The following is a 24,954-nucleotide window of genomic DNA, read 5'->3' as shown; positions in this document are numbered from 1 at the left end:
TTATAACTTGCTTTTTGCCTCGTTTTTATTCTGTGACATCTCCCTTAGCTTCCTTCTCAAAATTTTCCCACTGGGATTCTTAGGTATTTCTTTTACGAACTGAACTCCACCGCGGAGATGCTTCGGATTTGACAGCTGCAACAAATGCATTCTTTAAAACTATACCTCAGAATGGTATTTTTTGGTACGGCTTTGTGAAAGCCCGCCTGTGTAGGTGTCACCCACTCATCAGATATTCTACCGTCAAACAGTAATATTTGATTGTGTTCCGGTTTGAGGGGTGAGTGAGCTGGTGTAACTGAATGCACCAGTGACATAAAATTTTAGGTTGGCGGCGCATAGGTGATTTAAGGAATTGTTAATATTTCTTACAGCGCCTTTGTCTATGGGCGGTGGTGACCACTTACAATCAGGTGGCTCATATGCTCATCCGCCAACCAATGCCATAAAAAAAATGTGTACAGTACAGCTAGATACAAGATTAAAAAAATAAGTATAAACAAAACCAAAGTTAAACAGATTTTAATTTTAAGGTGAGTTAAGTACATTTAAAAAAAATAAGCAAAACAATGTCATATATATATATATATAATAATATGAATCACTAATTAAAATCTCATTTAATTAGAGTTAAAATAACTAGTAAAGTAGTCAAAAATGAAACCATTTACCTTTTCCTTTACAAGATTCTTAATTTCATCTTCAGTTACATTAGCCTCTGGTTGTACAACGACATAAGCACGCGGTACTTCCCCCGCGTCAGCATGGGGAATCCCAACAACTCCAACGTCGCGTATACTTGGATGTTGAAGTAAAACCGCTTCTATTTCAGCCGGTGGTACCTTCGAAATATTTATTGATTTCAATATCCTTCCCTAAATACCATCATCAATTAGCTCCATAAATGTTACTGTACCACCAGCCCGTATCGTGGAGTAAGTTCCAAACCTTCTCAAAAAGGGAGGACCTTTGTCCAATTGTTAACAAGCTGTTATTTTACCTTCGAAATTATCATTGATTTTGTTATATAGATATCTAAACTCGTGGTTGTAATAATACTATAACTGACTGTTCTTTATATTGTGGTATTAATCAAGCTTGTCAAGCATTCCCAAGGCGGTTAGTTGATAAAAACAGTAATTTAAAATGCACTGTGCTGATGAAATAAATGGGATACAAACAGGGCAATTCTACTAAAAAAAATTCACTTGGTCGCAATCTAATCGAAAGTGGAATTGATCCTCAGTTACGATTAAGCAGAGGTTTATTTTTGTGAGGAATAATCGAAGTTTGATCAGAGTAGAATCTGGATCGCATCATAGTCTTTATATGTTAGCAGAATGACCCCCTAAGGTCATTCCAATTGTGTCAGATTTGCCGTCCCATTGCATTATAAGAGTGCACTTATGTTTGTCGATAAGCTTTTAATTTTTTTTATACATATTTACATACAAAATAAATAGTCCATTAGAATTAGTACGGGTTAATACCCAGACAAGCACCACTGAACTCTCATGTGCTTAATTTAAAAATCGAAGTTGGATCGGAATTGAATTACGAACGTATAATTATCGTTTTAAGTTAGTATAATTATCCCCATTTGACTATAGAGAAGTCGGGCACGCACGTATTAAAATGAAAATAGTACGACTCAAATTCGCGAATAGCCGCCGTTCGTTTGAATCCCGGTAGCTATGGCTCCATCATTTAAAGTGGACGAGAATGAGATAGACGAAGCCCGAAGAGCGATTCATGTAGGAATATATATGTTACGTAACGTTATGAATATATATATAAATAACGTATAAATTAGACCGCCACGTGTTTGATGAATGTTATATGTTAGTAGAATTGACCCTCAGGCTTGATGATAATGACAAACTTGACAAATTTGTGGTTACTATACAAAAAATGGTCAAAAAATACTATTTGGTCTGCTTTCTCTAAGAGCTAAGATGGCTCTAATTATAACTCGAGTGCCTTAATATCGTTTGATGAACCAAACCCAGTAGAAATATTCTATAAAAAGAAACTCGAATCTCACCGCAGAAACAAGCGTGTATTTTCAGAATAGGACATTGATTATAATAAAATTTACAGGATACACGTATCAAAATTGCATATCACCGTAAGTCGAATCACCGAAAAGTCACAACAACATTTCTCGAGTGAGATACGAAGTGAGTTTAAACAGAATCGCATCGCAAGCACCGTTCATTTTACGTTCTCGTTCTCGACATTGAAGGGAAACATCATAAAGAAATCTCTAGGTCAGAACGCTTCTTCAGCGTTAAGACCATCAGAGTCGCATTCTAATAAAATTTTATAAACCATAGTTTACTTTAATTTGAATCTTGTTGTGCAGTAAATAAAGATTATCTGCATTTAACATTTATACATTTCCTTCATAAAAAAAATGGCGAAAATGTAAAATAAATTGTACCTTACCTGATAACCCTTATATTTAATTAGTTCCTTTAATCTATCCACTATGAAAAAGCATCTGTCTTCATCGTAGTACCCAATATCACCAGTTTTAAAGAAATCTTCATCATCGAAATCTTCGCTTCTATCTTTTCCAATGTAACCCTTCATAACCAAAGGGCCCTTTATGTAGATCTCTCCTGGTTGATTGACACCTAATGGTGCTTTCGTCTCTATATCTACAACCTTTAATTATGAAGAAATGTATAAGTTCAAAGTCCAGTTTTAAAGTAAAAGAGAGACTATGAATCGCTTTCGGAAATTTGTTTGTTTCCACTTGGTGGTAAGACTTTGTGCAAGCTTGTGAGTTGTGTTGTGGCTGGAAAAGTGAGCCAGTTTAACTACAGGAACAAGACATAACATCTTAATTCCCAAGGTTAGGGAGGGGGGCACTGGAAATTTAAGATACGGTTATTCTATCGACACAAGTATTTTTGGGTGGTGGTGATCACTTACCATCAATTAGCCGACTTTCTCGTCCGCTAACCTTAATGGTACCTTAATAGTAATAAAAATAACAGGTCTCAGCAAAAACCTTTATTTACGACTGTATGGATCGAACTATAGTCACCAGAGTCAGATTTAGAAGCATGAAGGCTGTTGAGCGACATTTGTTTAACTTCCTTTGCTTATATAATCGGTGTATAAAGTGAATACTCCACCTTAATAATACAGCTGGAGACCACACGTCCAACGCTGCCTGTTTTAGACAAGTGAGCTGTATCATAAGAGTCCCTCGTGACTCCAAGAGTGGCTTCCGTCATCCCATAGCCTTGGAGGACGCTTGTTACATTTGGAAATCTAACGAATGTAATTAGTTTTTATTTATTTGATTTGATTCAAAATATACATTATTCAAGTGGGCTTTTACAAATACTTTTGAATCGTCATTTAACAAACTATTTAAGTGAAGCTACCTTTTCGAAATGTAGATTCGACCGAAAAGAACCGGCGAGAAACCAAGTTCAACGTTTCAAAAAACAGTCATGTTAGTTAAATACAATTTTATATTGAATTTCCTTATTGATTATAGTTTAATTAATGTATTATTTTATTCAGATACCTGTCTCTAACTGCTTTTATGGTGTCACCTCTCAACGGTGCAGCTCCGGAGTAAACTAACTTTACCGAACTGACATCATAGTTCGATTGAAACTTACAAAGTGCAACTAATACTGGAGGCGCTACGACAATCTGGACGACCTGAAAACAGAAAAAAAAAACTGAAATAAACAAATTATACAAATATTCGTGTCTTATTCCAAGTTTTGTTTTTGCCACATTTGCTGTTTAAACAACTTGGACCTTGGGGTAATAGTGCAAAAAGCTTCATTAAAAGTATACCTCGCTCTATTGCCTCCACTTGTGACAGGAGGACTGGTTCATTTTTTGCCCAGAGGATTATTGCGATTCAACGGGGAAATTCTGCTTGTATTCTTGCCACCGACACACTTGTGATACCAATTTTTAAGCTAGAGTTACGTTGATACTATTTGGATGAAGATATCATATTTTAGCTGCATTAGCAAATATTATTTAGCAATTGTGTTTTTTTTTCTTTTAGCATTAGCAGCCCGTAAATGTCCCACTGCTGGGATAAAGGCCTCCTCTCCCTTTGAGGAGAAGGTTTTGGAGCATATTCCACCACGCTGCTCCAATGCGGGTTGGCGGAATACACATGTGGCATTATTTCGTTGAAATTAGACACATGCAGGTTTCCTCACGATGTTTTCCTTCACCGCGGAGCACGAGATGAATTATAAACACAAATTAAGCACATGAAATTTCAGTGGTGCCTGCCTGGGTTTGAACTCGAAATCATCGGTTAAGATGCACGCGTTCTAACCACTGGGCTATCTCGGCTCAATTGTGTAAGTCTTTTTAATTACAAGAAGAATTATTATTGCGTAAATAATTTGAATTTTTTAACTTTAACATTGGTTGTCCGAAGTTGAAATGTCTAGAGGTAACTTGTTTACCAACTTAATATTTGGTACAGATTAAAATTTTAATCAATTAATTTTTCTTTCAAATATATATGTATTTTGTAAAAAGTATTATGCTTAACGATCCTATAATTTTGGGCACAAGATAAACGACAAGCACTTGACCCACACTTATTACAGGAAACAAAGCATTAAGAGACTACTTGGTGGTAGGGCTTTGTGCAAGCCCGTCTGGGTAGGTACCGTCCACTCATCAGATATTCTACCGCCAAATAACAGTACACTGTATTGTTGTGTTCCGGTTAGAAGGGTGAGTGAGCCAGTGTAATCACAGGCACAAGGGACATAACATCTTAGTTCCCAAGGTGATTTATTTATTTATTATAGGATAACCAACAGAAATGACAATAGTATTACAAATATTATATAGTTAACAATTGAACACACTTGATAATTGTATTTCTTTTTATAGGTAATCACAGCTTGCACTAAATATAAAATTAAACATTAGTAATTATCACAAAATTGTTTTCTTTGGATCAAATATATAATTAAAAAGAAATTGAATTATTTAACATTTTTATAACAATATCAATTGATTTGCATTTAAATGATCATATTAAATGCAAAATAAATTAAATAAAAAGTAAACATTTTTTTTTTTAAATTAATTTTGAGTTAATAACAATAATCAATAATTTTAGTTTCAATAATTTATATTATTTTTTAAGAGACTTAACAAATTTGATTTGTAAATAGGCAAATTATTACAAGTAATATCTAGATTAGAGATCTTCGAGGAGAGATCATTATATGTGCGTGCTAGTCTAGCTGATGGGGAATATTTTCCTAAGTTAGATTTGTATAGCGGTACACGAAATAAGGCGCTCGGTTTTCTAGGTAATCTTGAGGGAACATTGAAATTAAATAATTGCAATATAGCTGGACAATCAATATTGTTGTTCAATATTTTGTGTAGGAATAATAGATCTGACATTATTCTGCGCGACTGTAATGAAGTAATGTTGAATCGTTCAAGCCATCCTTCATAAGAATTATCGGTTAGATTGCAGTTCGAGCGATACGCAAGATGACGCAATAGTTGTTTTTGTATCCTTTCGATTCTATCACTATGAATTTTGTAGTGAGGATTCCAAATTTGGCTGCAATATTCCAGTTTACTTCTCACTAGACTACTGTAAAGTTTGATGGTAGTTGAGGGCTACCTGAACTCTTTTGAATTCCTCAATACAAAACCTAATGTCTTTGTTGCTGTGGTAATAATATTATCAATGTGGCTGGTAAATCTTAACTCGCTGTCCAGTACGACGCCTAAATCACGCATCGCTCGAACTACCGTCAGTTTTTCTGCCTCGATGTAATATTGGCTCTGAACGTAGTTTTGTTTTCTTGTAAATCTGATTGAAAAGCATTTCTTGGGATTCAGTGTCATCTGGTTATGGTTACACCATTGTATCAACCTGTTCAGATCTTCCTGTAAAAGTGCGACGTCAAAATTGTTTGTAATTGTTTTAATAATTTTAAGATCATCTGCGAATAGGTAGACCTTTGAGTGCTGGAATATCGAAACAATATCGTTTATAAAGATGTTGAAGAAAGCTGGTCCTAAGACTGAGCCCTGCGGAACACCAGACTTGGCAATGTATGGCTGAGAAGAATATCCATCTATCACCACAGTAGAGGTTCTACTTTGTAGGTAGGATGAGCACCATTTTAAAATTGTCTCATTTAGTCCAAATTCGCTTAGTTTGTTAACAAGTAATGTGTGGTTTACTTTGTCAAAGGCCTTAGAGAAGTCTGTGTATATAGCATTGACTTGCAGTCGATTATCGACATTGCCAATTAATTCAGTGACATATGAAAAGAGGTTTGTTGCAGTAGATCTACCTGACAAGAAGCCATGCTGTTGCCCGTTGATACGTCTTCCTAGTACCTTAAAGCTTAGTTCATACACTAAACTCTCAAAGACCTTTGACATAGTACATAAAATGGAGATAGGTCTATAATTTACAATATTCTGACGACTTTCACTTTTGTAAATTGGCACTATACGCGCCTCTTTCCACTTTTCTGGGAAAATACCTGAATTTAGGGAGCTATTGAATATTAAGGTTAACGGAACAGACATTGAGATTGCGCACTTACGTATAAAAAAAGGCGGAATATTGTCTGGACCAGCAGCCTTCGATGTGTCAAGTCTTTTTAGTCGTTTCTCAATGTCTCCTTTGGATAAATGAATGTTGCCTATATAAGTTTTGGATATGTTCACTGACGGTAAATCAAAGTTATTGTTTGAATTATTATTATTATTAAATACCGATGAAAAATGATTAGCAAATAAGTCGCATATTTCTTGCCTATTGCTTGTCTCACGATTATTCAAAGTCATTTTGTTGGGGAATTCGAACCCTTATGTCGCATATTTTTCAGATGTGTCCAAAAATATTTCGGATGTTGGCCAATAGCTTCTTCAATATGTAAAATGTAATTATAGTAACATTTTTTAATAAGTTTGTCACAATCTTTCCGCAGGTATGCAAATTCAATTTTGTCAAGTGGATTGTTATATAATTTAACTTTGTGGTGATATTTATATTTTTGTTTTATTAGTTTGATGACTGTAGGAGTAAACCAGATAGGATAACATTTTGTTTTTTTGCAAGACTTGGGGACGAATTTATCAATCGCTACTTGCAGAATTTCGTAAAACTTAGATATCATTGAATTAACATTGTCTAGTGTACCTAAAGTTTGAAGCCAATCAATATTATCAAGATACGTTCTAATAGAATCGTAGTCAGCTTTTTTATAATTGTGTGAAGTTTTAGGCTTGGTTTTAAGAGGAATATTTGAGGGCATTATTTTTAAGACAATTTCTAATGGTGGGTGCAAAGTATCTACATTGCGTATTGGAAATTGACTTTCACTAATGTTCGTGGTTATGTTGGATAGAATTAAGTCTAAAATTTTTCCACTTCGGTTTTTTATATTATTATATTGGTTTAGGTCGTGTAAGGTGAAGAAATCTATTAGGCTACTTTTAAGAAGACAATTTGTGTGGTTCCTTGGGGATGTGTACTGAACATTAGGATGGACTTCCCATGTGATAGAACTCATGTTAAAGTCACCAAGTAATAAAATTGAATTATTTGGAACATCCAAGATGTTATTATTTATTGTTTTAGTTGCATTATTAATAAAAATGTCTAATGTGTTGCGAGTAACTGGTGGGGGAATGTATACTGCGCAGATATGTAAATGTTTTGTTATGTCCTCAGAATCGAGTTCTATTGTGACCCATAAGTCTTCGCATTGACTCTCCCATCCAAGTTGTCTACGTGAACTAAAGCCATCCTTTTTTACCGCTATCAAAACTCCACCACCAATTTTCTTATAGTTAGAAATGGAGGACGTTTCGCGATCACGTCTATATATATAATATCTGTCATCGAAGATCTTAGCATCGTGTATACTATCATTGAGCCAAGTTTCGGTTAGTACAATGATATCATAAGTCGAGTTAAGTACTTCATTTCGTACTTCAGTTAAGCTTAAACGAAGTCCTCGGACATTTTGATAATAACAGGCTATTGAATCGAATTTTTCAATTAATGTACCACAACATGTATGTTAATAAAAATTAGTAAAATTTAGTTACGATAAATTTAAGAGAGATTCTGAACTTTTTATAATTTTGTATTCAGACGACTTTGATTTCCGCATAAAAACTCGACCGTTCTTAATCCAGACAAATTCATATTTGAGTTCCTTAGCTTTAATGCGTGCCTCTGCGTGTAGTGCCTTTGTAGCCGGTGGGAGATGTTCGGTAACATATATAGGTTGTTTGTTTCCTCCGATGCCTAAGTGACTGGTATTTAATTTGTCCTCCTTACATTTCGCTTGTTTGTTAAAGGCTATAGTTGCCGCTAGAAAATTATCCCGTATTCTTGGACTACTAAATTTGACTAGTACAGAACGTGGTCGGGGGCTCTCCTTGTTGATTTTCATTATTCTACTGCAGCTCTGTATGTCAGTATCTGATAAGTTATACTTTACGTTAGCGGCCAGTTGTTTCACTGTGGAGATGATATTTTCAGATCGGTGCTCAGGAATGCATTGGATTTCTAGGTTGCTGGCTCGGGATTGATTTTCAACTAAAGTGAGTCTAGTCTGTAAGTCATTCACTTTGGAGTGTAGTGTTTTATTTTCTAACTGTAGGGTTTTAATTACTTCATTTCTAGCGGATAAATCTTTCTTGATGTTTTCATATTGATTTTCCAGGAAATTTATAGACGCAAGAACTTCGTTCGTTTTTGTAGTGAATTCATCCAGTATGCTTTTTTTGAAAAATTTGTGATGGCGGATAGGTGATGTAAGGAATGGTTAATATTTCTTACAGCGCCTTTGCTTATGGGCGGTGGTGACCACTTACCATCAGGTGGCCCATATGCTCGTCCGCCAACCAATGCCATAAAAAAAAGAGAGAAAGATTTGCCTAAAATTGGAACTCCTACCTTCAATTAAAACCCTCAAGATCTAATAACAATTTTTTAAAGAAAATACCTTCAAATACTTACTTGATATCTTTCAATTGTCTTCAAGTAGAGATCACTTTCAAATTTAGGTAAATATACGAAATAGCAACCGTTAGCAAATATCCTTAGGTTTCCCATTAGACCCATAGTGTGGTACCACGGGGTAATAGTCAAAGACGACTCACTTGGGTTCATGGTGCTCGATCTGAAAAAATGTATGAATTTACAGCTTACTTTCTTTAAATTATTAATGAATTAGTGATTCACCTTTAATGAAACAAATATCAATATATTTTAAACAATTTTCAGTTTGAAATATATCCTTAATGTCCGCTTTTTATTTAACTGTGGTTGTCGCTCGCGGCTTCGCTTGTTTTTTGGGTTGGCCGTCAACTGTGAGGCATAAAAAGTAGTAGATAATGCCTAATTTCATCAAATTCGCTTCAGTGGCTTAATCAGAGCAACAGAAAAACAGAGTTACTATATGATAGGTAATAAAATATATATATATATAAAACCTTCTCAAACAATTTTGAAATGCTTTGGCCTCGATATTCGCCTTTGTAAAACCATTTATATTTTTTAATATCTTGAAAAAAAATATTATTTATATTCAAATATGCACTGGGTATCATGATATATCCATGATATATCCAGTGCATATTTGAATATAAATTATATTAATTGGATAGTATGTGGAGAGAGCTCGAAGAGTGCCAGTGTAATTACAAACACAAGAATCATCTTAGATCTCATGGATGGTAATGCATTATTGATATACGAAGCGGTTTATATTTTGCCAGCGTCTATTGGCAAAGTTGACCTACCTCTGGCATATTAGTTCTCCCCTAATATATGACTACAGGAGACGAAAAAACTTACATATTGCATGTTGTCAAAATATTTAAGTGATTCAACATGACACCCTTCGGCAGTCCCGTTGTCCCAGACGAGTATAATATAACGGCTGTGTCCGTCTGTCCTACTACATCAGCTGCTCTGAAGTTCTCCAACGTGATATTCGTATTATTTTTTACTAAATCGTTGTACAAAATTGTGTTTGGTGGTCTGTCCGTACCAAAAATAATAATCTTCTCCATGTACGACAGAGTTCGTAAGGTCTTTTCGTGTATTTTGTAAGCGTGTTGGGAACAAAATATCATTTTTGGTTTTGATATATTTAGAACGTGTAAGAGTTCATCTGAAACACAAATAATATATTTAGAAGTTCCTGGCGGTAGAACTTTGTGAAGGCTGGTCTTTATGACGTTTGGTTTCTCTCTTTTTCTTACAACTTTAGCAGCCTGTAAATTTCCCACTGTTGGGCTGAGGCCTCTTCTTCCTTTGTGGATAAGGTTTGGAGCATATTCCACCACGCTGCTCCAATGCGCGGTGGCATACATATGTGGCAGAATTTCGTTGAAATTAGACACATGCAGGTTTCCTCACGATGTTTTCCTTCACCGCCGAACACGAGATGAATTATAAACACAAATTAAGCACATGAAAATTCAGTGGTGTCTACCTGGGTTTGAACCCGAAATCATCGGTTAAGATGCACGCGTTCTAACCACTGGGCCATCACGACTTTTCTTCTTACACTATATGTTACCATTTAAAAAGTTACCTTTAGTATATGCCGAATTGGTAGCAGTGAATGTAGCTCCAGTACAGGTTGTGCCAATAAAAGTGCTCCAATACTCCTGTCTATTTTCTGAACATATTGCGACAATATCTCCTCGCTTCACTCCTATACGAGCAAGGGAGACAGCTATATTCATGGCGTCCTTTACTATATCTCGATATGTCAGTCTTTCGTCAGTGATTCCGTTAATCTGTAATGTTCGTAGAAATTAATTCTTCATCGTTCTACTAGTCACTTCGATAGTCGTACCTAATTTATTACTAATCTTTTCTTTGGTTTTTCTCTCTTTTCATCCATAAATGCTATACATTCCTTCTCTCGCCTGTCCTCTCAACTAACTTATTAAAGAGGACAGTTTCGAGCATTTTTGACAAAGGTAGGGAGACGGGCACATGAGCCACCTGGTTCTAAGTGGTTACCAAAGCCCATAGACATTGGTTCCGTAAAAAAGTCATTACTTACATCGCCAATGCACCACCGACCTTGGGAACCGATATGGTATGTTCTTGATGCCCGTGATTACACTGGCTCACTTACCTTCAGATCGAAATACAACAATACTACATATTGCTGTTTGTCGGTAGAAAATATGATGAGTAAGGAGTAGGGCACTAACCCAACGAGTTTGCTCAAACCCCTGCCAATCTATATACTCATTTTTATATATGTCATATACTCATCACAGTACTGCCTCATTGGTTTAGTGTCTAACTTAAAAAATTTCAAAGCCCTCGTTTCCTAAATAATCTGATGAGTCTTTCAAGTAAATCTTCAAACCTCTTTGGTCCAGTGGCTTCAAAGACCACAGATCCTGAGGTTCTGGGTTTAAGCCCCAGGTCGAGCCGATAGCAAGTTGTTGGGTTTTTCTGTCGATAAATTCTCAGTAACAACCCGAATTCTGGAAGTTGGAAGTGTGAAAACTCCCGTGCCTCGGAAAACGCGTAAAGCCTGAATTATTCCTGAACATGGTCATTATCGGATTATGAGAGTGGCGGAATAGGGTGTGAACCTGCGTTTGCGCAATCACTTGTGCCCTGTAATATGCCCTGAGTAATTTTGTGTAAAGTGCAAAGTGCACCTGTGTTTACATATCTATGAACTATAAAGTCGCATTTTTTTTTTTTAGCATTAGCAGCCCGTAAATGTCCCACTGCTGGGATAAAGGCCTCCTCTCCCTTTTGAGGAGAAGGTTTGGAGCATATTCCACCATGCTGCTCCAATGCGGGTTGGCGGAATACACATGTGGCAGAATTTCGTTGAAATTAGACACATGCAGGTTTCCTCACGATGTTTTCCTTCACCGCCGAGCACGAGATGAATTATAAACACAAATTAAGCACATTAAATTTCAGTGGTGCCTGCCTGGGTTTGAGCCCGAAATCATCGATTAAGATGCACGCGTTCTAACCACTGGGCCATCTCGGCTCATAAAGTCGCATTTGGCTCTATTCCCTATGTGACCAAAATCGGAGACATCATCATCAACATTTTTCTTGTTAGCATTATAAAGTTAATAAAATATTATTATATGATTAGATAGGATTAAATTACCCAAGAAAGAGGGTCTTGTATTGTATAATTTCCTAACAATAAATGTACAAGTCTAATTGTGATAGGCCAGACGGACAGAAAACAGAACACACACAGCATTATCATAAATAGTTTGTAATTGTTTCCATGTGCTGTTATCTTATTCGTAATTGACTGATTATAACAGAGACAATGGCGAGCGGGGTAAACTCGCAAGTCCGATTAATACTTATACAACAAAAACGACCTCGTAAAAGAATTATGGTTACGACGATCTTTTTGAACATTTATCAGAACTAAGGGAGATCGACAGAGATGACAAATGACATTCCAGCTGCTACAGAAGCTAATATGGATTTATTGTTATAGTATATGATTGATTGTCCACTAACCACTAGTGGATTTCAAATTTTTCACTTCGACAACAGCGGCTTAACGTAAAAAGTACGAATATGTTAGAGTAACTTACCATTGCAATTTTATCTCCATGATTCCACATAGTGGTCACCATGTACTGACCGAAGTTTAAATGTGACGGTACACCGACCACTTCATCACCGTACACGTAGAGAGGGTTTTTCAACATTTTTTTCATAACACTCAACCAATTTTCTTACAAACTTAAAATACTTTATGACTCTGGTCTCAAGTTCAATGAGTATTCACAGATAATAATTTACAATAAACAGAAATTCTTTATAGATAATATTATCATATTACGGCCTGTGTTTGTTTGCGCTATCTTTAATTACGGTTGTGATATATATATTCAGCGTTCCGAAGTGAAATAGTAAAAAAAAAAACAAATGAAATTTACTTAAAACAATTTACTAACAAACAAACAAATAACTTCGAATTTATCTTAACATAAATAAACCACCAATTTATACATATTGAAGTACACTATTACTCCGTTTGTCTTAAACACAACACCTAACAACAAAACAAACAAAACATCTTACTGTCAACAGATCAAAAAGAAAAATCAATAGTCGTTTAATTCAGATTGGCGCGCTCTTACTTTGTTTTAATTGTAGCCAGTTATATAAAAAATGAGCCGAGATGGCCCAGTGGTTAGAACGCGTGCATCTTAACTGATGATTTCGGGTTCAAACCCAGGCAGGCACCACTGAATTTTCATGTGCTTAATTTGTGTTTATAATTCATCTCGTGCTCGGCGGTGAAGGAAAACATCGTGAGGAAACCTGCATGTGTCTAATTTCAACGAAATTCTGCCACATGTGTATTCCGCCAACCCGCATTGGAGCAGCGTGGTGGAATATGCTCCAAACCTTCTCCTCAAAGGGAGAGGAGGCCTTTATCCCAGCAGTGGGACATTTACGGGCTGCTAATGCTAAAAAAAAAAATATAAAAAATAATCTTCTAAATATAAATATATATATAACTTGACTAATTAAAGTTGTACAATGTGGGAAGAGATAGGCGTTGATTATTATCGTTCTGTTATATAGATATTAATATTATAATTTTTGTGACGCGGGAAATAATCTAGGGTCGTTGAACTCGGCTTTGTTGATTTCACTAAAATCCATCTGACTGTCATCAAAATAAATAAGATAAATAAGAACTGGCCGACCCCCTCCCTCCCTGTTTAATATTTATTACGTAAGAATCTAAAGGAGAAAATGAATACACGTTTGGTTTATTTTACTGTTTATTATTTAAAGTAACAACTTTTTGATATGTGTATATTTTAAATTTGAAATATACTAAAAGTACGCATCAGAGCGAACCTCAGTAATCGCGCGGTTTCCCGCGTTTTTTCAAATAATTTTAATTTTTTTGATCTTACGTAAGAATTATCGTCACTCCTTCCTTTTAAGAAAACATAAGACATGGTCGACCCCCTCCCCCTCTAAATCGTCTTACGTAATAAATGAATGACCCCTTATTATTACAATTTGTAGTTAATTTAACGCAACATAATTTAATAATTATCTTAAGCTAATAGCACCGAAAAAAATATATAACGCATTTATTTAAATATTGAATCAGTGTAAATTGTATTAGAATTTTCTAGTTTTTACATTACAAATAGTTGGTCTAAATCACTATATAAATATTTTCTGTGACGATTGATACATACACACACATATACACTTTTTCCCTGACACAATTTCAATTACTCATACATGGAAATAAAACAATATACAGTTTTGATTCGAAATAAAAATAATAATAAGCCAACGAGAGTGTTAACCCTTCTATATTTCGTTATCAAATCTTTGAACGAGAATGTAAATATGTCTAAAATTTAAAAACGAACTGTTTATTGTTTTATCATTTGATATCATTATACTAATAATTACCGCTATAAATCACCTGTATGATAAACAAAATTTCAGAATTTTATACTAGAATTAGACGTTTAAAGATAAATTTTACGATGTGTTCTGACGACGAACGTTGCTTTTAAAGGCTTTATAAATTTCGTACATTCATTCATTCCCAATTGTTTTTATTAATTTATTTTCAATATACCTTTATTTTAATTGTATTCTTAATTTGAATATTAGCCGTTAGTATTTTAATAATCAAACATTCTAAATACTAATATTTTGAAATGACAAGAACAGAAAATTAAAAAATAATTTATTTAAGAAGTAATTTTGACTTATTACTAGAAACCGCTTCCAAACTTAAAAAAATATCTCATTTATTATTATATATTTTTTTAATTCATATTGAAATTAATAATATTATTATCAATTTCATAGCAGTCTTAATCACCTATCAAATATTATCGACCCCATAGGGATTACATGTTTGAATAATTTCTATTAAAATATACAATTCTCAACATACAACACTATAAAAAAAAAATGAAAAATTATAGTATTTTTCAGATTCGTTTGAAATCAAACTCAATAACCTTTTAAAATCAACGTAAAAAGGACTTTATATGTATAGCATTAGAGTTTACTTTTGGCGGATTTAGCCATTTTTCTTAAATCCTTTCTTAATATCTTGCCAGTTTGGGTCTTCGGTATTTCGTTTATGAATTTGACTCCACCACGAAGATGCTTAGGATTTGAGAGCTGAAAGGATATTCATAATTACTTTAATGTAATAGGTATTTATTTAGGTAAGGTAGGCCTGTACATATCCCACTGCTGGGCTAAGGTCTCCTCTTCCTTGATGGTGGTCGGGAGCTTATTCTACTGTTTCAATGCATTTTGGTCGATACTCATGTAACAATTTTTTTATTAAAATTAGACACATAAAATATTAATCGAAAATAATGGAAATTTTCGATGCAGTCAGAAGTAAGAAGAAAGAAAGAAGTCAGAAGAACAAGTACCACTCTTATAGTTTACTTGGTGGTAGGACTTTGTGCAAGCCCGTCTGGGTAGGTACCACCCACACATCAGATATTCTACCGCCAAGCAACAGTACTCAGAATTGTTGTGTTCCGGTTTGAAGGGTGAGTGAGCCAGTGTAACTACAGGCACAAGGGACGTAACATCTTAGTTCCCAAGGTTGGATGTAAGGAATGGTTAATAATTCTTACAGCACCTTTGTCTATGGGCGGTGGTGACCACTTACCATCAGGTGGCCCATACGCTAGGCCGCCACCCAATTCCTTAAAAAAAAGCTCCACGAGTTCTAAACACTGGAACATCTCGGCTCTCTCGGCATTTATTTGTGGTAATAAATATACATTACAATGATTTCAAGGTCAATTCAAGTTCAGTTATTAAATGTAACTTAATTTAAAGCCATTGGAATCGGTGGCAGTTTCATTAACAAACGTGTTTGCATTTAGATTGTGATCGTTAAATCGTTAACAACAGATCGAATCAAAGATAATGAGACACATAGATAATTTTACTATTTTTTAATGATTTGATATATTTCTAATGGTTTCTTTGTCTGTCAGGCAGAGAGTCGCCTGGATCTATTACCTGTTATTCTTATATCAATTAATGGTATATTTCAACATACCCGTTCAGCGACGAAGTCTTGAACATCTTTCTCTGTAAGGGTTTTCCCGGGTTGTAACACGACGAACGCTAGAGGTACCTCCCCAGCGGTTGGATGTGGAATACCTATCACACCTGCGTCTCGGATGTCAGGGTTTTTGAGGAGCACTGCTTCTATCTCTGCTGGTGGTACCTGAAATTCATTTATAAAACATTTATTCCCAATATACTAAACCCTTAATCTAGCTAAATTGTAATAGATTTGGCAACTAATGGTTTAGTTAATCTAGAATAGTTTGACCAATAAATTAACACATCAATTCCCAATAATTAATACTAACTATTAAATGAAAATTAATAAAATACTACTTTGAGTATATTCTATTAAGTATCTACTCTTAAAAAAATGTAGCAAAAAGTAATTACTACCTAAGTAACGTATTAGTTATGAACAAGGATGTCTCATAAACAACTACATATATAATTATTTATATATATATAAGATTGTAATACCTAAACTGCTTGTAAACAATAATTATCAGATAAGATTCAAGCGCTATCTACTTTCAATATTATGAAGTCGAAGAGTTTGTTTGAATGCGCTAATTTCACGATCTAAATCACTGATTTAATGTTTAAGATACTTGGTACCTATCAGATATTCCTACCGGCTAACAGAAACCATAAAGGAGACAACATCTTAGCTCCAAAATTTTGTATAGTAACTCTTCGGCGATGTAAGGTTTCTATTTCTGATATCACCAATGTCTGCCTACCTATAATTAAAAAATAACTCTTCAACTCACCTGATATGCTTTGTATTTAATGAGTTCCTTTAATCGATCAACGATGTACAAATATCCTTCTTCATCATAGTAGCCAATGTCACCGGTTTTAATGAAACCTTCATCATCGAAATCATCACGTCTGTCCTTTCCTACATAGCCTTTCATACCCATAATGCTTTTGACGCATATTTCCCCCTTTTCATTAGGACCGAGAGGCTCTCTCGTTTCTGGGTTCACGACCTGTAATAGCAAACGTCGACAAAATCTATTAAAATAAATCAACGATTCATAAGTTCACCATTAATATGAGCTGTAAAAAAAGATTCTGTACTAATGTATACTAATATTATAAATGCAAAAGTAAATCTATCTATTAAGCTTTCATTAGCAGCCTGTAAATTACCCACTGCTGGGCTAAGGCCTCCTCTCCCTTTGAGGTTCTCCTTGAGGTTAGGAGCATATTCCACCACGCTGCTCCAATGCGGGTTGGTGGAATACACATGTGGCAGAATTTCGTGTTGAAATTTGTCACACGCGGGTTTCCTCACGACGTTGTCCGTCACCGCCGAGCACGAGATGAATTATAAACACAAATTAAGCACATGAAATTCAGTGGTGCTTGCCTGGGTTTGAACCCGAAATCATCGGTTAAGATGCACGCGTTCTAACCAAGCTTTCACGGGAAACGAATTTGATATGACGCAAGCTAGAACAGCTAGGACAGCTAGAACAGGCTTTGAAACACTTAACACCTGGCGAACAACCCCCAAAACACGACAGAAACCGGGGGCGACAACTAGTATATATATAGTTAACTTTTTTTAGGTCATAAAAAAAACACTTACCTTAGCAACAGTATGAGAGATTACCGATCCAACACTACCGATTTTGTCTGGATTAAAGTTGACCGAAATAGCAAGAGTCGTTTCTGTCATCCCGTAGCCTTGAAGGATAGCCTGTGCACTCGGAAATCTAAAATTGGTTTTGTATTAAATCCATAAATTTATTGTAATATATGACTAGTGTTATATTATAATGTATACAGGAAACCAAACATACGTTTATTTGATATTATAAAAAAATCTGTAAACGATCCTTAAATCGGATTGTTTTCCCATTGGATTATGTGAGTTGGGAAACAAAAGTGGCTCTATGATTGCGTTCTTGTGCACTGTACACAACGGCTGCACAGTTGACAAATATCTGTTGAAAATGACCGGGAAATAAAACCATCATATCATAGTTTGTATGAGCTAAAAATACTGGCAAAGCTAAAATTAAAAAACTATAAACTTAGGAGGCGCACATGAACCAAATAACAGTAATTAAAGAGTGCTCATAGACATCGGCATATTAAGAAATATAAACCGCCATTGCAAATACGTTATCAACCTTGGAAACTAAGGTGTTACGACCCTTGTTCCTATTGTTCCAATAGTTAATCTGGCTAATAACCTTTCCAACTTGCACTCAACGATACTAAGTAATGCTTTTTGGTTGTAGAATTAGTGATGAGTATACGATGCAAACCCACCAAGTAACTTAAATTAGTATCCAAGTGATATAATATGCGATTACTACCTTTGCTTAACAGCCTCCGCGGTTTCTTCATATAAAGGTGCAGCTCCACAGAATATAATCTGGACAGAACTAGTGTCATATTTCAAATTTGATTTGCACAAAGCGATTAGCATTGCAGGCACTACCGCCAACTGGGAAATCTGTTAACGAAAAATCGTGCAGTTCATATATGTTGACGAATAAATTTAATTAGATATACATTCTTGGAAATCTCGGAATCGTTGGTTGCTTTACATTTAATTTTAAGTTCGAAATCGATTTAAATATTTTTTTCAAATAAAGAATATTTCTTCAAAAATAACTCCTTGTTCCTTAGATTACAAATGAACACCTATCGTTGTTATGTTCATTGCAGTTCAGATCAAAACATGGCCTCACAAAGTATAAGACCTTTTGGGTCGAATAATTAGTGAGTCTGCGAAGCCTTTTACTGCGAAGCGATAACATTTTACCTCATATCTTTCAATAGTCTTCAAGTATAATTCCACCTCGAACTTGGGCAGGTAAACTGACGTGACTCCCTTGCAAAAGTTCGCTAAAGTACTGATAAGTCCCATTGAGTGGTACCATGGAGTGATATTTAATGGCTTCAATGGTGGTAAAACAAAACTAGGGCTGTAAAGAAAGTAAAAGTTGAAAAATATTATTTAGTTAATGTATGTGTACGCAAATACAGGGCACTCCTTATTCCTTCACAATCATAGTCTAGAAAGATCCCGGGCTCTCCATTGGTCCTCTAATGATCTAAGTCCAGGGTATTATTGGACAGACTTATACTGATAATTCTTGACGGGCTCATTCTATAACATATTAGGCCTTTGGACAAACTTTCACATTGCGTCGCAGACCACAATTTGATTTAGCAGGGCCCCGTTATTTTAGCGGTTAGGTATTGGGTCTTGTGATACTTAAACCCTGGATTGAAATCACGGCTTGGACTTTGGAAGGTCGTATTTATCGATGCAACGAAATCACGAAACGCCTCAAATGTCTGAACTCTTTCTGGTGAAAGAATAGCGAGTGTACTTCTATTTGGACACACACTTGTGACATTATATTCAGTTGAGCTATTGATTATGTCTGTCTGTATATATCGTATCTCATTCAAAATCCCACTCAGTCATGTTATACCAATATTCCCAAAAAAGGCTTACAGAAATGACAACATCCTATCCAAATTTAAGGAGTCGTCCATTTCTTAGAGTTTTTTTTTGTGAGACGAATATATCGCACGCCCGGTGCGAGACCGTCACTTTTGCAATGATTGAAAAAAATATTAAAATGCGTAATGTCCTGAAGAAACTCTTTACTTGGTGCAATAACCGTAACACATAGTTTCCGTAAGATGGCGTGAGTGTCATTATGGTTTTGGCGCGAATCACGGCGACGCTGGGAGAATATCAAAATTTTAAATGCTTCTCCTGAAAAAATTGCATTTTCGCAAAAGTGACGGTATCGCACCCGGGGCGCGATTTGTATATATACATCTTTATATTTATTCATTTGTGTGTGTGTGTCATTGCGCTTCTTCTAACCAGCTTGACAAATTTTGATAAAATTTGGTGCGTGTTTGAGTAGGTATTTAAATGCTACAGATACATAGGTGACACTGGTTTAAGGTTCCACATTTCCAGATTCCAGAGTTCCAGAAGCAGTTAAAAAATATACAAATAGTACTTACGAGCATAACGTTATGACATTAAGATGGGTCAACATCACTCCCTTCGGCAATCCTGTTGTTCCCGATGAGTATAATATTAATACTACGTCATTTTGTCCTTCAACATCTACCACTTGGAACTCCTCAAATGTAACGTTACGCGTTATTTTGTAACGCTTAACGTTATTAGTTTTATCGTTACTTGCTATTGCTAAATCTTTGTATAAAATTGTATTTGAAGGACTCTCATCACCGAATATGAAGATCTGCTTTAAGTGACTGAGGTTCTTGTATATCTTCATATGCGTTTTGTAAGCGAAGGGTGAACAAAATATATATTTCGGTTTTGAAATCGACATAACGTGTTTGAGTTCATCTGAAAATGAAAAACGTTTTTTTTTAAATAACTAGTAATTATTATTAAGTCGAAGCTTTGGAGATCATTCCACGTCGCCGCTACACTATAATGGATCTATTCGTACTTGTAGAACAAAGTCTCGTCTAATCTTTCAAAACTAAGCATGATATGACTCAAAAAATAAAACCATATAAAAATTTAATAGTAATGACGTTCCATCTACTACGACTTCTCGGACATGAGTCTGTCAAGCTTCTTAAATATGAGAGGACGTGTTTGCCCATCGTTGGGACTTTACTGGACAGTACTACTAATTATTATGTATCCCTTATTTCCAATGGCTGACAGGAGGTCTGGTTCTTTTTCGCCCAGAGAATTTGTTATTCATGGGAGAGGATTGTTGAAGGCGCTCCGTCTCCAAGAGAGAAACCTTTTAATGTAACATTTTAAGATACAATATGGACATACGCTTGCAATGGATTCAGTAGTTTTTACACTGACGGACAAATTGATTGATTGGTAATGTTACACGACGCGTATTGTAATAATCACTTCTTATCACTTTGTTTATGCAATTCTCGAATCTGAACGGGACAATACAGGCGAAGATTTCCCGCTGTATTCCCTAACATTTTATATTTTGCACAGAATTAGTCGTATCAATGACTTGTGCAAATTTAACACATCATCTGAGGAATTGCTAAACAGTAATCAATAGGTCTATGATAAGTCCGTTAACGGCATTATTGTTAAACGTAATACAGGTATGTATTTTAAAAAATATATATATATATTTTAATTTTGCATTAAATAATGCAATTTAGCACCTCATCTGGGGATCTACGATATGACAATGAACTTTACCAATATGTCTAGAAAAATAGACCTCTTTTTAGAAATATTCTTTTTACTTTACCACTTAAATTACTTGTAATTTAACAGCTCGTCTAAGGAATTATGAAATAACAACGAACTCAATCTGGTCTTTTTAAAAAATATTTAAAACCAAAACATCGGACCTTAATGTTAATCAGAGACCAATCAAATAAGGTAATTATTATCTCGCAATTCATCAGTTGTAACCATCTTCACTGACTTGCCTCACCTCCCCTGATAAAAACAATCAAATTGTATAATTGGAGATATTCCAAAGTTCAACGGTTTTGTTGTTTGAAAGTCAAACATCAGAACAATGACTACGGATAAATAAAGAGCTATTTAAACAAATACATTGTATTATCTTTGATAAAGCAGATATCAAACAAGAATATCAAGTCATTATAGTCATAAAGGAAACGAAAATATATTTAAGTTTATTTTAACAACTTTGTGCGATATTATCTCTTATTATCAGAGATAATAGATGAAAATTGGCTTGCGATATTATTAAGAATACTTAATCATCGTCATCAAAATGACTGACGGCGTTTTTGCGGGAATAAAAAAGGTTAACAATTTAATTTAATTTTGTGGCAAGAAAGCGTGTCTATTTTGCCGACATACATAATTTTGTATTAGGAAAATCAACGTTTTGAAGTACTTTTTCAAGCATAGTAGATTATATAGTCCCTATTGTTAGGAATATAATAATTTGTAATAAGTAGTAAATGATTACAGGACGTCAGAAAGTTACGAGTATTTTAGAGTAGGGCTTATGCTAGACTCTGTAGTAAAAACAGTATACAAGACAATAACTCATTAATGATACTACACCAATGACCTTTGATAATACAGCGAAGCGAGTTAGGTGTAGATAACTTGGTGGTAGGGCATTTTGCAAGCTCGTCTGGGTAGGTACCACCTAGCCATCGGTTATTGTATCGTCTAACAGCAATTTTAGCATTGTTGGGTTTCGGTTTGAAGGGTAAGTGAGTTAATTAAATTTCAGGTGCAAGGGACATAACATCTTAGTTCCCAAGGTTTCTTAAAGCGCCATTTTCTATGGGCGGTGGTGACCACTTACCATAACGTACGGAAGTATTTTAGATTAAAGTTTCATATAACAGACAGGATAATATCTATCGGATTTTGTAAGTAATATTTATATCAAAGCTCACCTACCATTTGTATATCCAACATTAATAGTGGTAACGATAGCTCCTGTGCACGAACTTCCAATCAAAGTACTCCAGAATTCTCTTCGATTTTCTGAACTTATGGCGATCACGTCTCCTTTTTTAACACCTAAGTGTGTGAGGGAGACAGCGAGATTTATAGCTTCCTGTTGAAGTTGATGGTACGTCTGTTGTTCATGTGTAGACCCGTTTATCTAAGGAAGGATTGAATAAAACAAACTACAATAAACTTAATTAGTTATTTCCATAATAGCTACTTAACAACAATGATGATGATTGTGGGTTCAAACCCGGATAAGCACCACTGAATTTTCGTGTGCTTAATTAGCCTTTATAATTCATTTCGTGCTACCTCGTCTTCCTTGAAGAAAAACCTTCGTGTGTCTAATTTCAATGAAATTGTATGTGTATGCACCAACCCGCTTAGGAGAAGCGTGGTGGAATAAGCTGCAAACCTTCTTCTCAAAGGAAGAGGAACCCATAGCCGAGAAAAGGGACATTTAAAGGTTGTTTAAAAATGTTTTATTTAAAAAAGAGTTCATACGAATCGATCTAATTCTAAATTCAATGTGTGACGCGCATTCGCTCAATTTTTTTCTTTTTTTTGTATATATTTTCTTCAATATAAATGTTTGATGTAGAGGGTCTACATTCAATCCTTGCGAGACTCGCACAAGTACCTAACTACTACATAAGAGGTAGAATATACATATATTAGTGAGTACCTACTTACTATAAAAGTAAACGTAAATACATTCATAAAATTATTATTAAAGCTTCCTCTTTCACTTAGGTTACAACGTCACAAGGGCGGTTAAATTTTATCAAAAATTTACATTGGTGAAGACCATTCCCATTATCATGACGCATTAAATAATACTGCGATGAGATTATCGTAATTACGAAGTTTAGTTTACAAGAGTGCATAAAAGTAAAACCTGTTGATGTTCCAAGTTTGTCACAGATCCGTTTTCCTAAGGTTTACAGCAAATTTCACCGCGGTTCATTACGACTTAGTACGACATAAAGAATAAATGGAAATTAAACAAAAAAAAAATTTTTGGATCGTTATCAACCCACTGGATTACGTAAATGTGTAAATATTAATGTTTAAATAATATAAATATACAACTATGAAGATCTATCAACTTTGATTGCGGCGAAGTTTAATCAAGTAAAAAAAAATATAACGATAAGGACCAGGATGTATTTTGTATGTAACCTTTTTAGAACGTACAAATAATATTTAAATTATCTGTGGTAATATTCAGTCTGTGTATTTAGTTGTTTACCATTTGTACAGTGAAACAACAAAACGATCAGACTATAAGCATTACTAACTATGTTTCAAACATGTCGTAATATAAATTAGCACTTACCAATGCGATTTTATCGCTATTTTCGTTTATTTTCTTTAACATAAAATCACCAAAGTTTATATTGGCCGGTATCAAGCGATCTGATGGACCGTAAATGTATTTTGGATTTTTAAGCATTGTCAAAGTGGTCTCGATAACACGGCGTCGCAATTCACACTGGCGTTTTACTGGTTGATATTCAATGACGGACTGGATTTGTTTGGCCGACTCATAACTGTCTTGTCTATACGATTGTAACCGGTGATTATACCACGATCGTACGATATAATTAATATTGCTTTATTACACAATATTATGATTTAATAATGTGAATAATTTCAATTTAGTTTTACAAATATCATATGAAGCTGATATATGAGGTACTTGATTTTTTTTTTAAACTTTTTATATTGTGACGTTCTATGTTAGAGGTCAATAACATTGATTCAAAATTAAACAAAACACGTCTAGACTACTTCTGTATCTGTATGTTCAATCATTTAATGTATATATTGAAAATATATGTTCATATCAGCGGATATACGTCAAATGAATGCATTTGAATTAGATTGATTTTCTTTTTTCTCGACAATGATTAACGGATACCGGAAAACTTAAAACAAATATGTTAACCTCTATAATATATTGCATTTCTTCTCCAGATGCTATATGGAAAGTACCTTTTGAATTTGTCAATTTAAGCTTTATTTCCTCATAAGCACAAGTTGTTTTTATATATATTAGAATTTAAAGTATCAAAATTCTAATGGAACCCTCATCTTAACTATGAAGAAAATTTTTGCTATTTTAACGTAATCAATACGCTTTAATCGCTAATAGTCCTTAGCCATTAAGCATAGCCTATGGAACTTATCTTTCGCCTAATACTCGTAAATCAGTGCTAATAATTAGTATGAGATGTTTTACTGAACGGACCTGCGAGCACAGATGTGAAGCTTATCGTTAACGCTCAATCGAGCAAGGTGTATCTCCTATTAGTGTGAATTTTCTATATAAATCAGCAGTTTG

The 24,954-nt window shown here is 34.8% G+C and overlaps 2 protein-coding genes across 2 annotated transcripts; both read right to left on the bottom strand.

Annotated features, from left to right (window-relative positions):
• On the bottom strand, nucleotides 1-12,891 carry LOC125074213 (luciferin 4-monooxygenase-like). The gene is made up of 9 exons (XM_047685476.1): nucleotides 12,631-12,891; nucleotides 10,614-10,821; nucleotides 9,869-10,187; nucleotides 9,029-9,191; nucleotides 3,548-3,687; nucleotides 3,147-3,285; nucleotides 2,449-2,670; nucleotides 672-842; nucleotides 1-135 (listed from the first exon to the last, which is right to left on the bottom strand). Exons 1-9 carry the CDS (start codon nucleotides 12,754-12,756, stop codon nucleotides 1-3), a joined length of 1,623 nt encoding a protein of 540 aa, XP_047541432.1. The 5' UTR covers nucleotides 12,757-12,891.
• A 1,870-nt stretch (nucleotides 12,892-14,761) lies between these two features.
• LOC125074454 (4-coumarate--CoA ligase 1-like) lies at nucleotides 14,762-24,140 on the bottom strand. The gene is made up of 9 exons (XM_047685827.1): nucleotides 23,947-24,140; nucleotides 22,554-22,761; nucleotides 20,156-20,510; nucleotides 18,927-19,089; nucleotides 18,475-18,614; nucleotides 17,739-17,865; nucleotides 16,912-17,133; nucleotides 16,128-16,298; nucleotides 14,762-15,220 (listed from the first exon to the last, which is right to left on the bottom strand). The coding sequence occupies exons 1-9, from the start codon at nucleotides 24,061-24,063 to the stop codon at nucleotides 15,095-15,097; spliced, it is 1,629 nt and encodes a 542-aa protein (XP_047541783.1). The 5' UTR covers nucleotides 24,064-24,140; the 3' UTR covers nucleotides 14,762-15,094.
• Between the last annotated feature and the right edge of the window lie 814 nt (nucleotides 24,141-24,954).

The sequence above is a fragment of the Vanessa atalanta genome, chromosome 27, assembly GCF_905147765.1.
Source record: "Vanessa atalanta chromosome 27, ilVanAtal1.2, whole genome shotgun sequence".
Lineage (NCBI taxonomy): Eukaryota > Metazoa > Arthropoda > Insecta > Lepidoptera > Nymphalidae > Vanessa > Vanessa atalanta.
This window is presented reverse-complemented; position numbering and strand designations above follow the sequence as displayed.

What these genes read in the sequence shown, in the direction of transcription:
- LOC125074213 (XM_047685476.1), bottom strand. Translation starts at nt 12,756, where the DNA reads ATGAAAAAAATGTTGAAAAACCCTCTCTACGTGTACGGTGATGAAGTG. An exon ending in CAATTCGGCATATACTAAAG is followed by an intron (nt 10,188 to 10,613) that starts GTAACTTTTTAA and finishes TTTGTGTTTCAG; the next exon opens with ATGAACTCTTACACGTTCTA. An exon ending in ATTTTGACAACATGCAATAT is followed by an intron (nt 9,192 to 9,868) that starts GTAAGTTTTTTC and finishes ACATTTTTTCAG; the next exon opens with ATCGAGCACCATGAACCCAA.
- LOC125074454 (XM_047685827.1), bottom strand. Translation starts at nt 24,063, where the DNA reads ATGCTTAAAAATCCAAAATACATTTACGGTCCATCAGATCGCTTGATA. An exon ending in ATAGCGATAAAATCGCATTG is followed by an intron (nt 22,762 to 23,946) that starts GTAAGTGCTAAT and finishes ATCCTTCCTTAG; the next exon opens with ATAAACGGGTCTACACATGA. An exon ending in AATGTCATAACGTTATGCTC is followed by an intron (nt 19,090 to 20,155) that starts GTAAGTACTATT and finishes CTTTCTTTACAG; the next exon opens with CCCTAGTTTTGTTTTACCAC.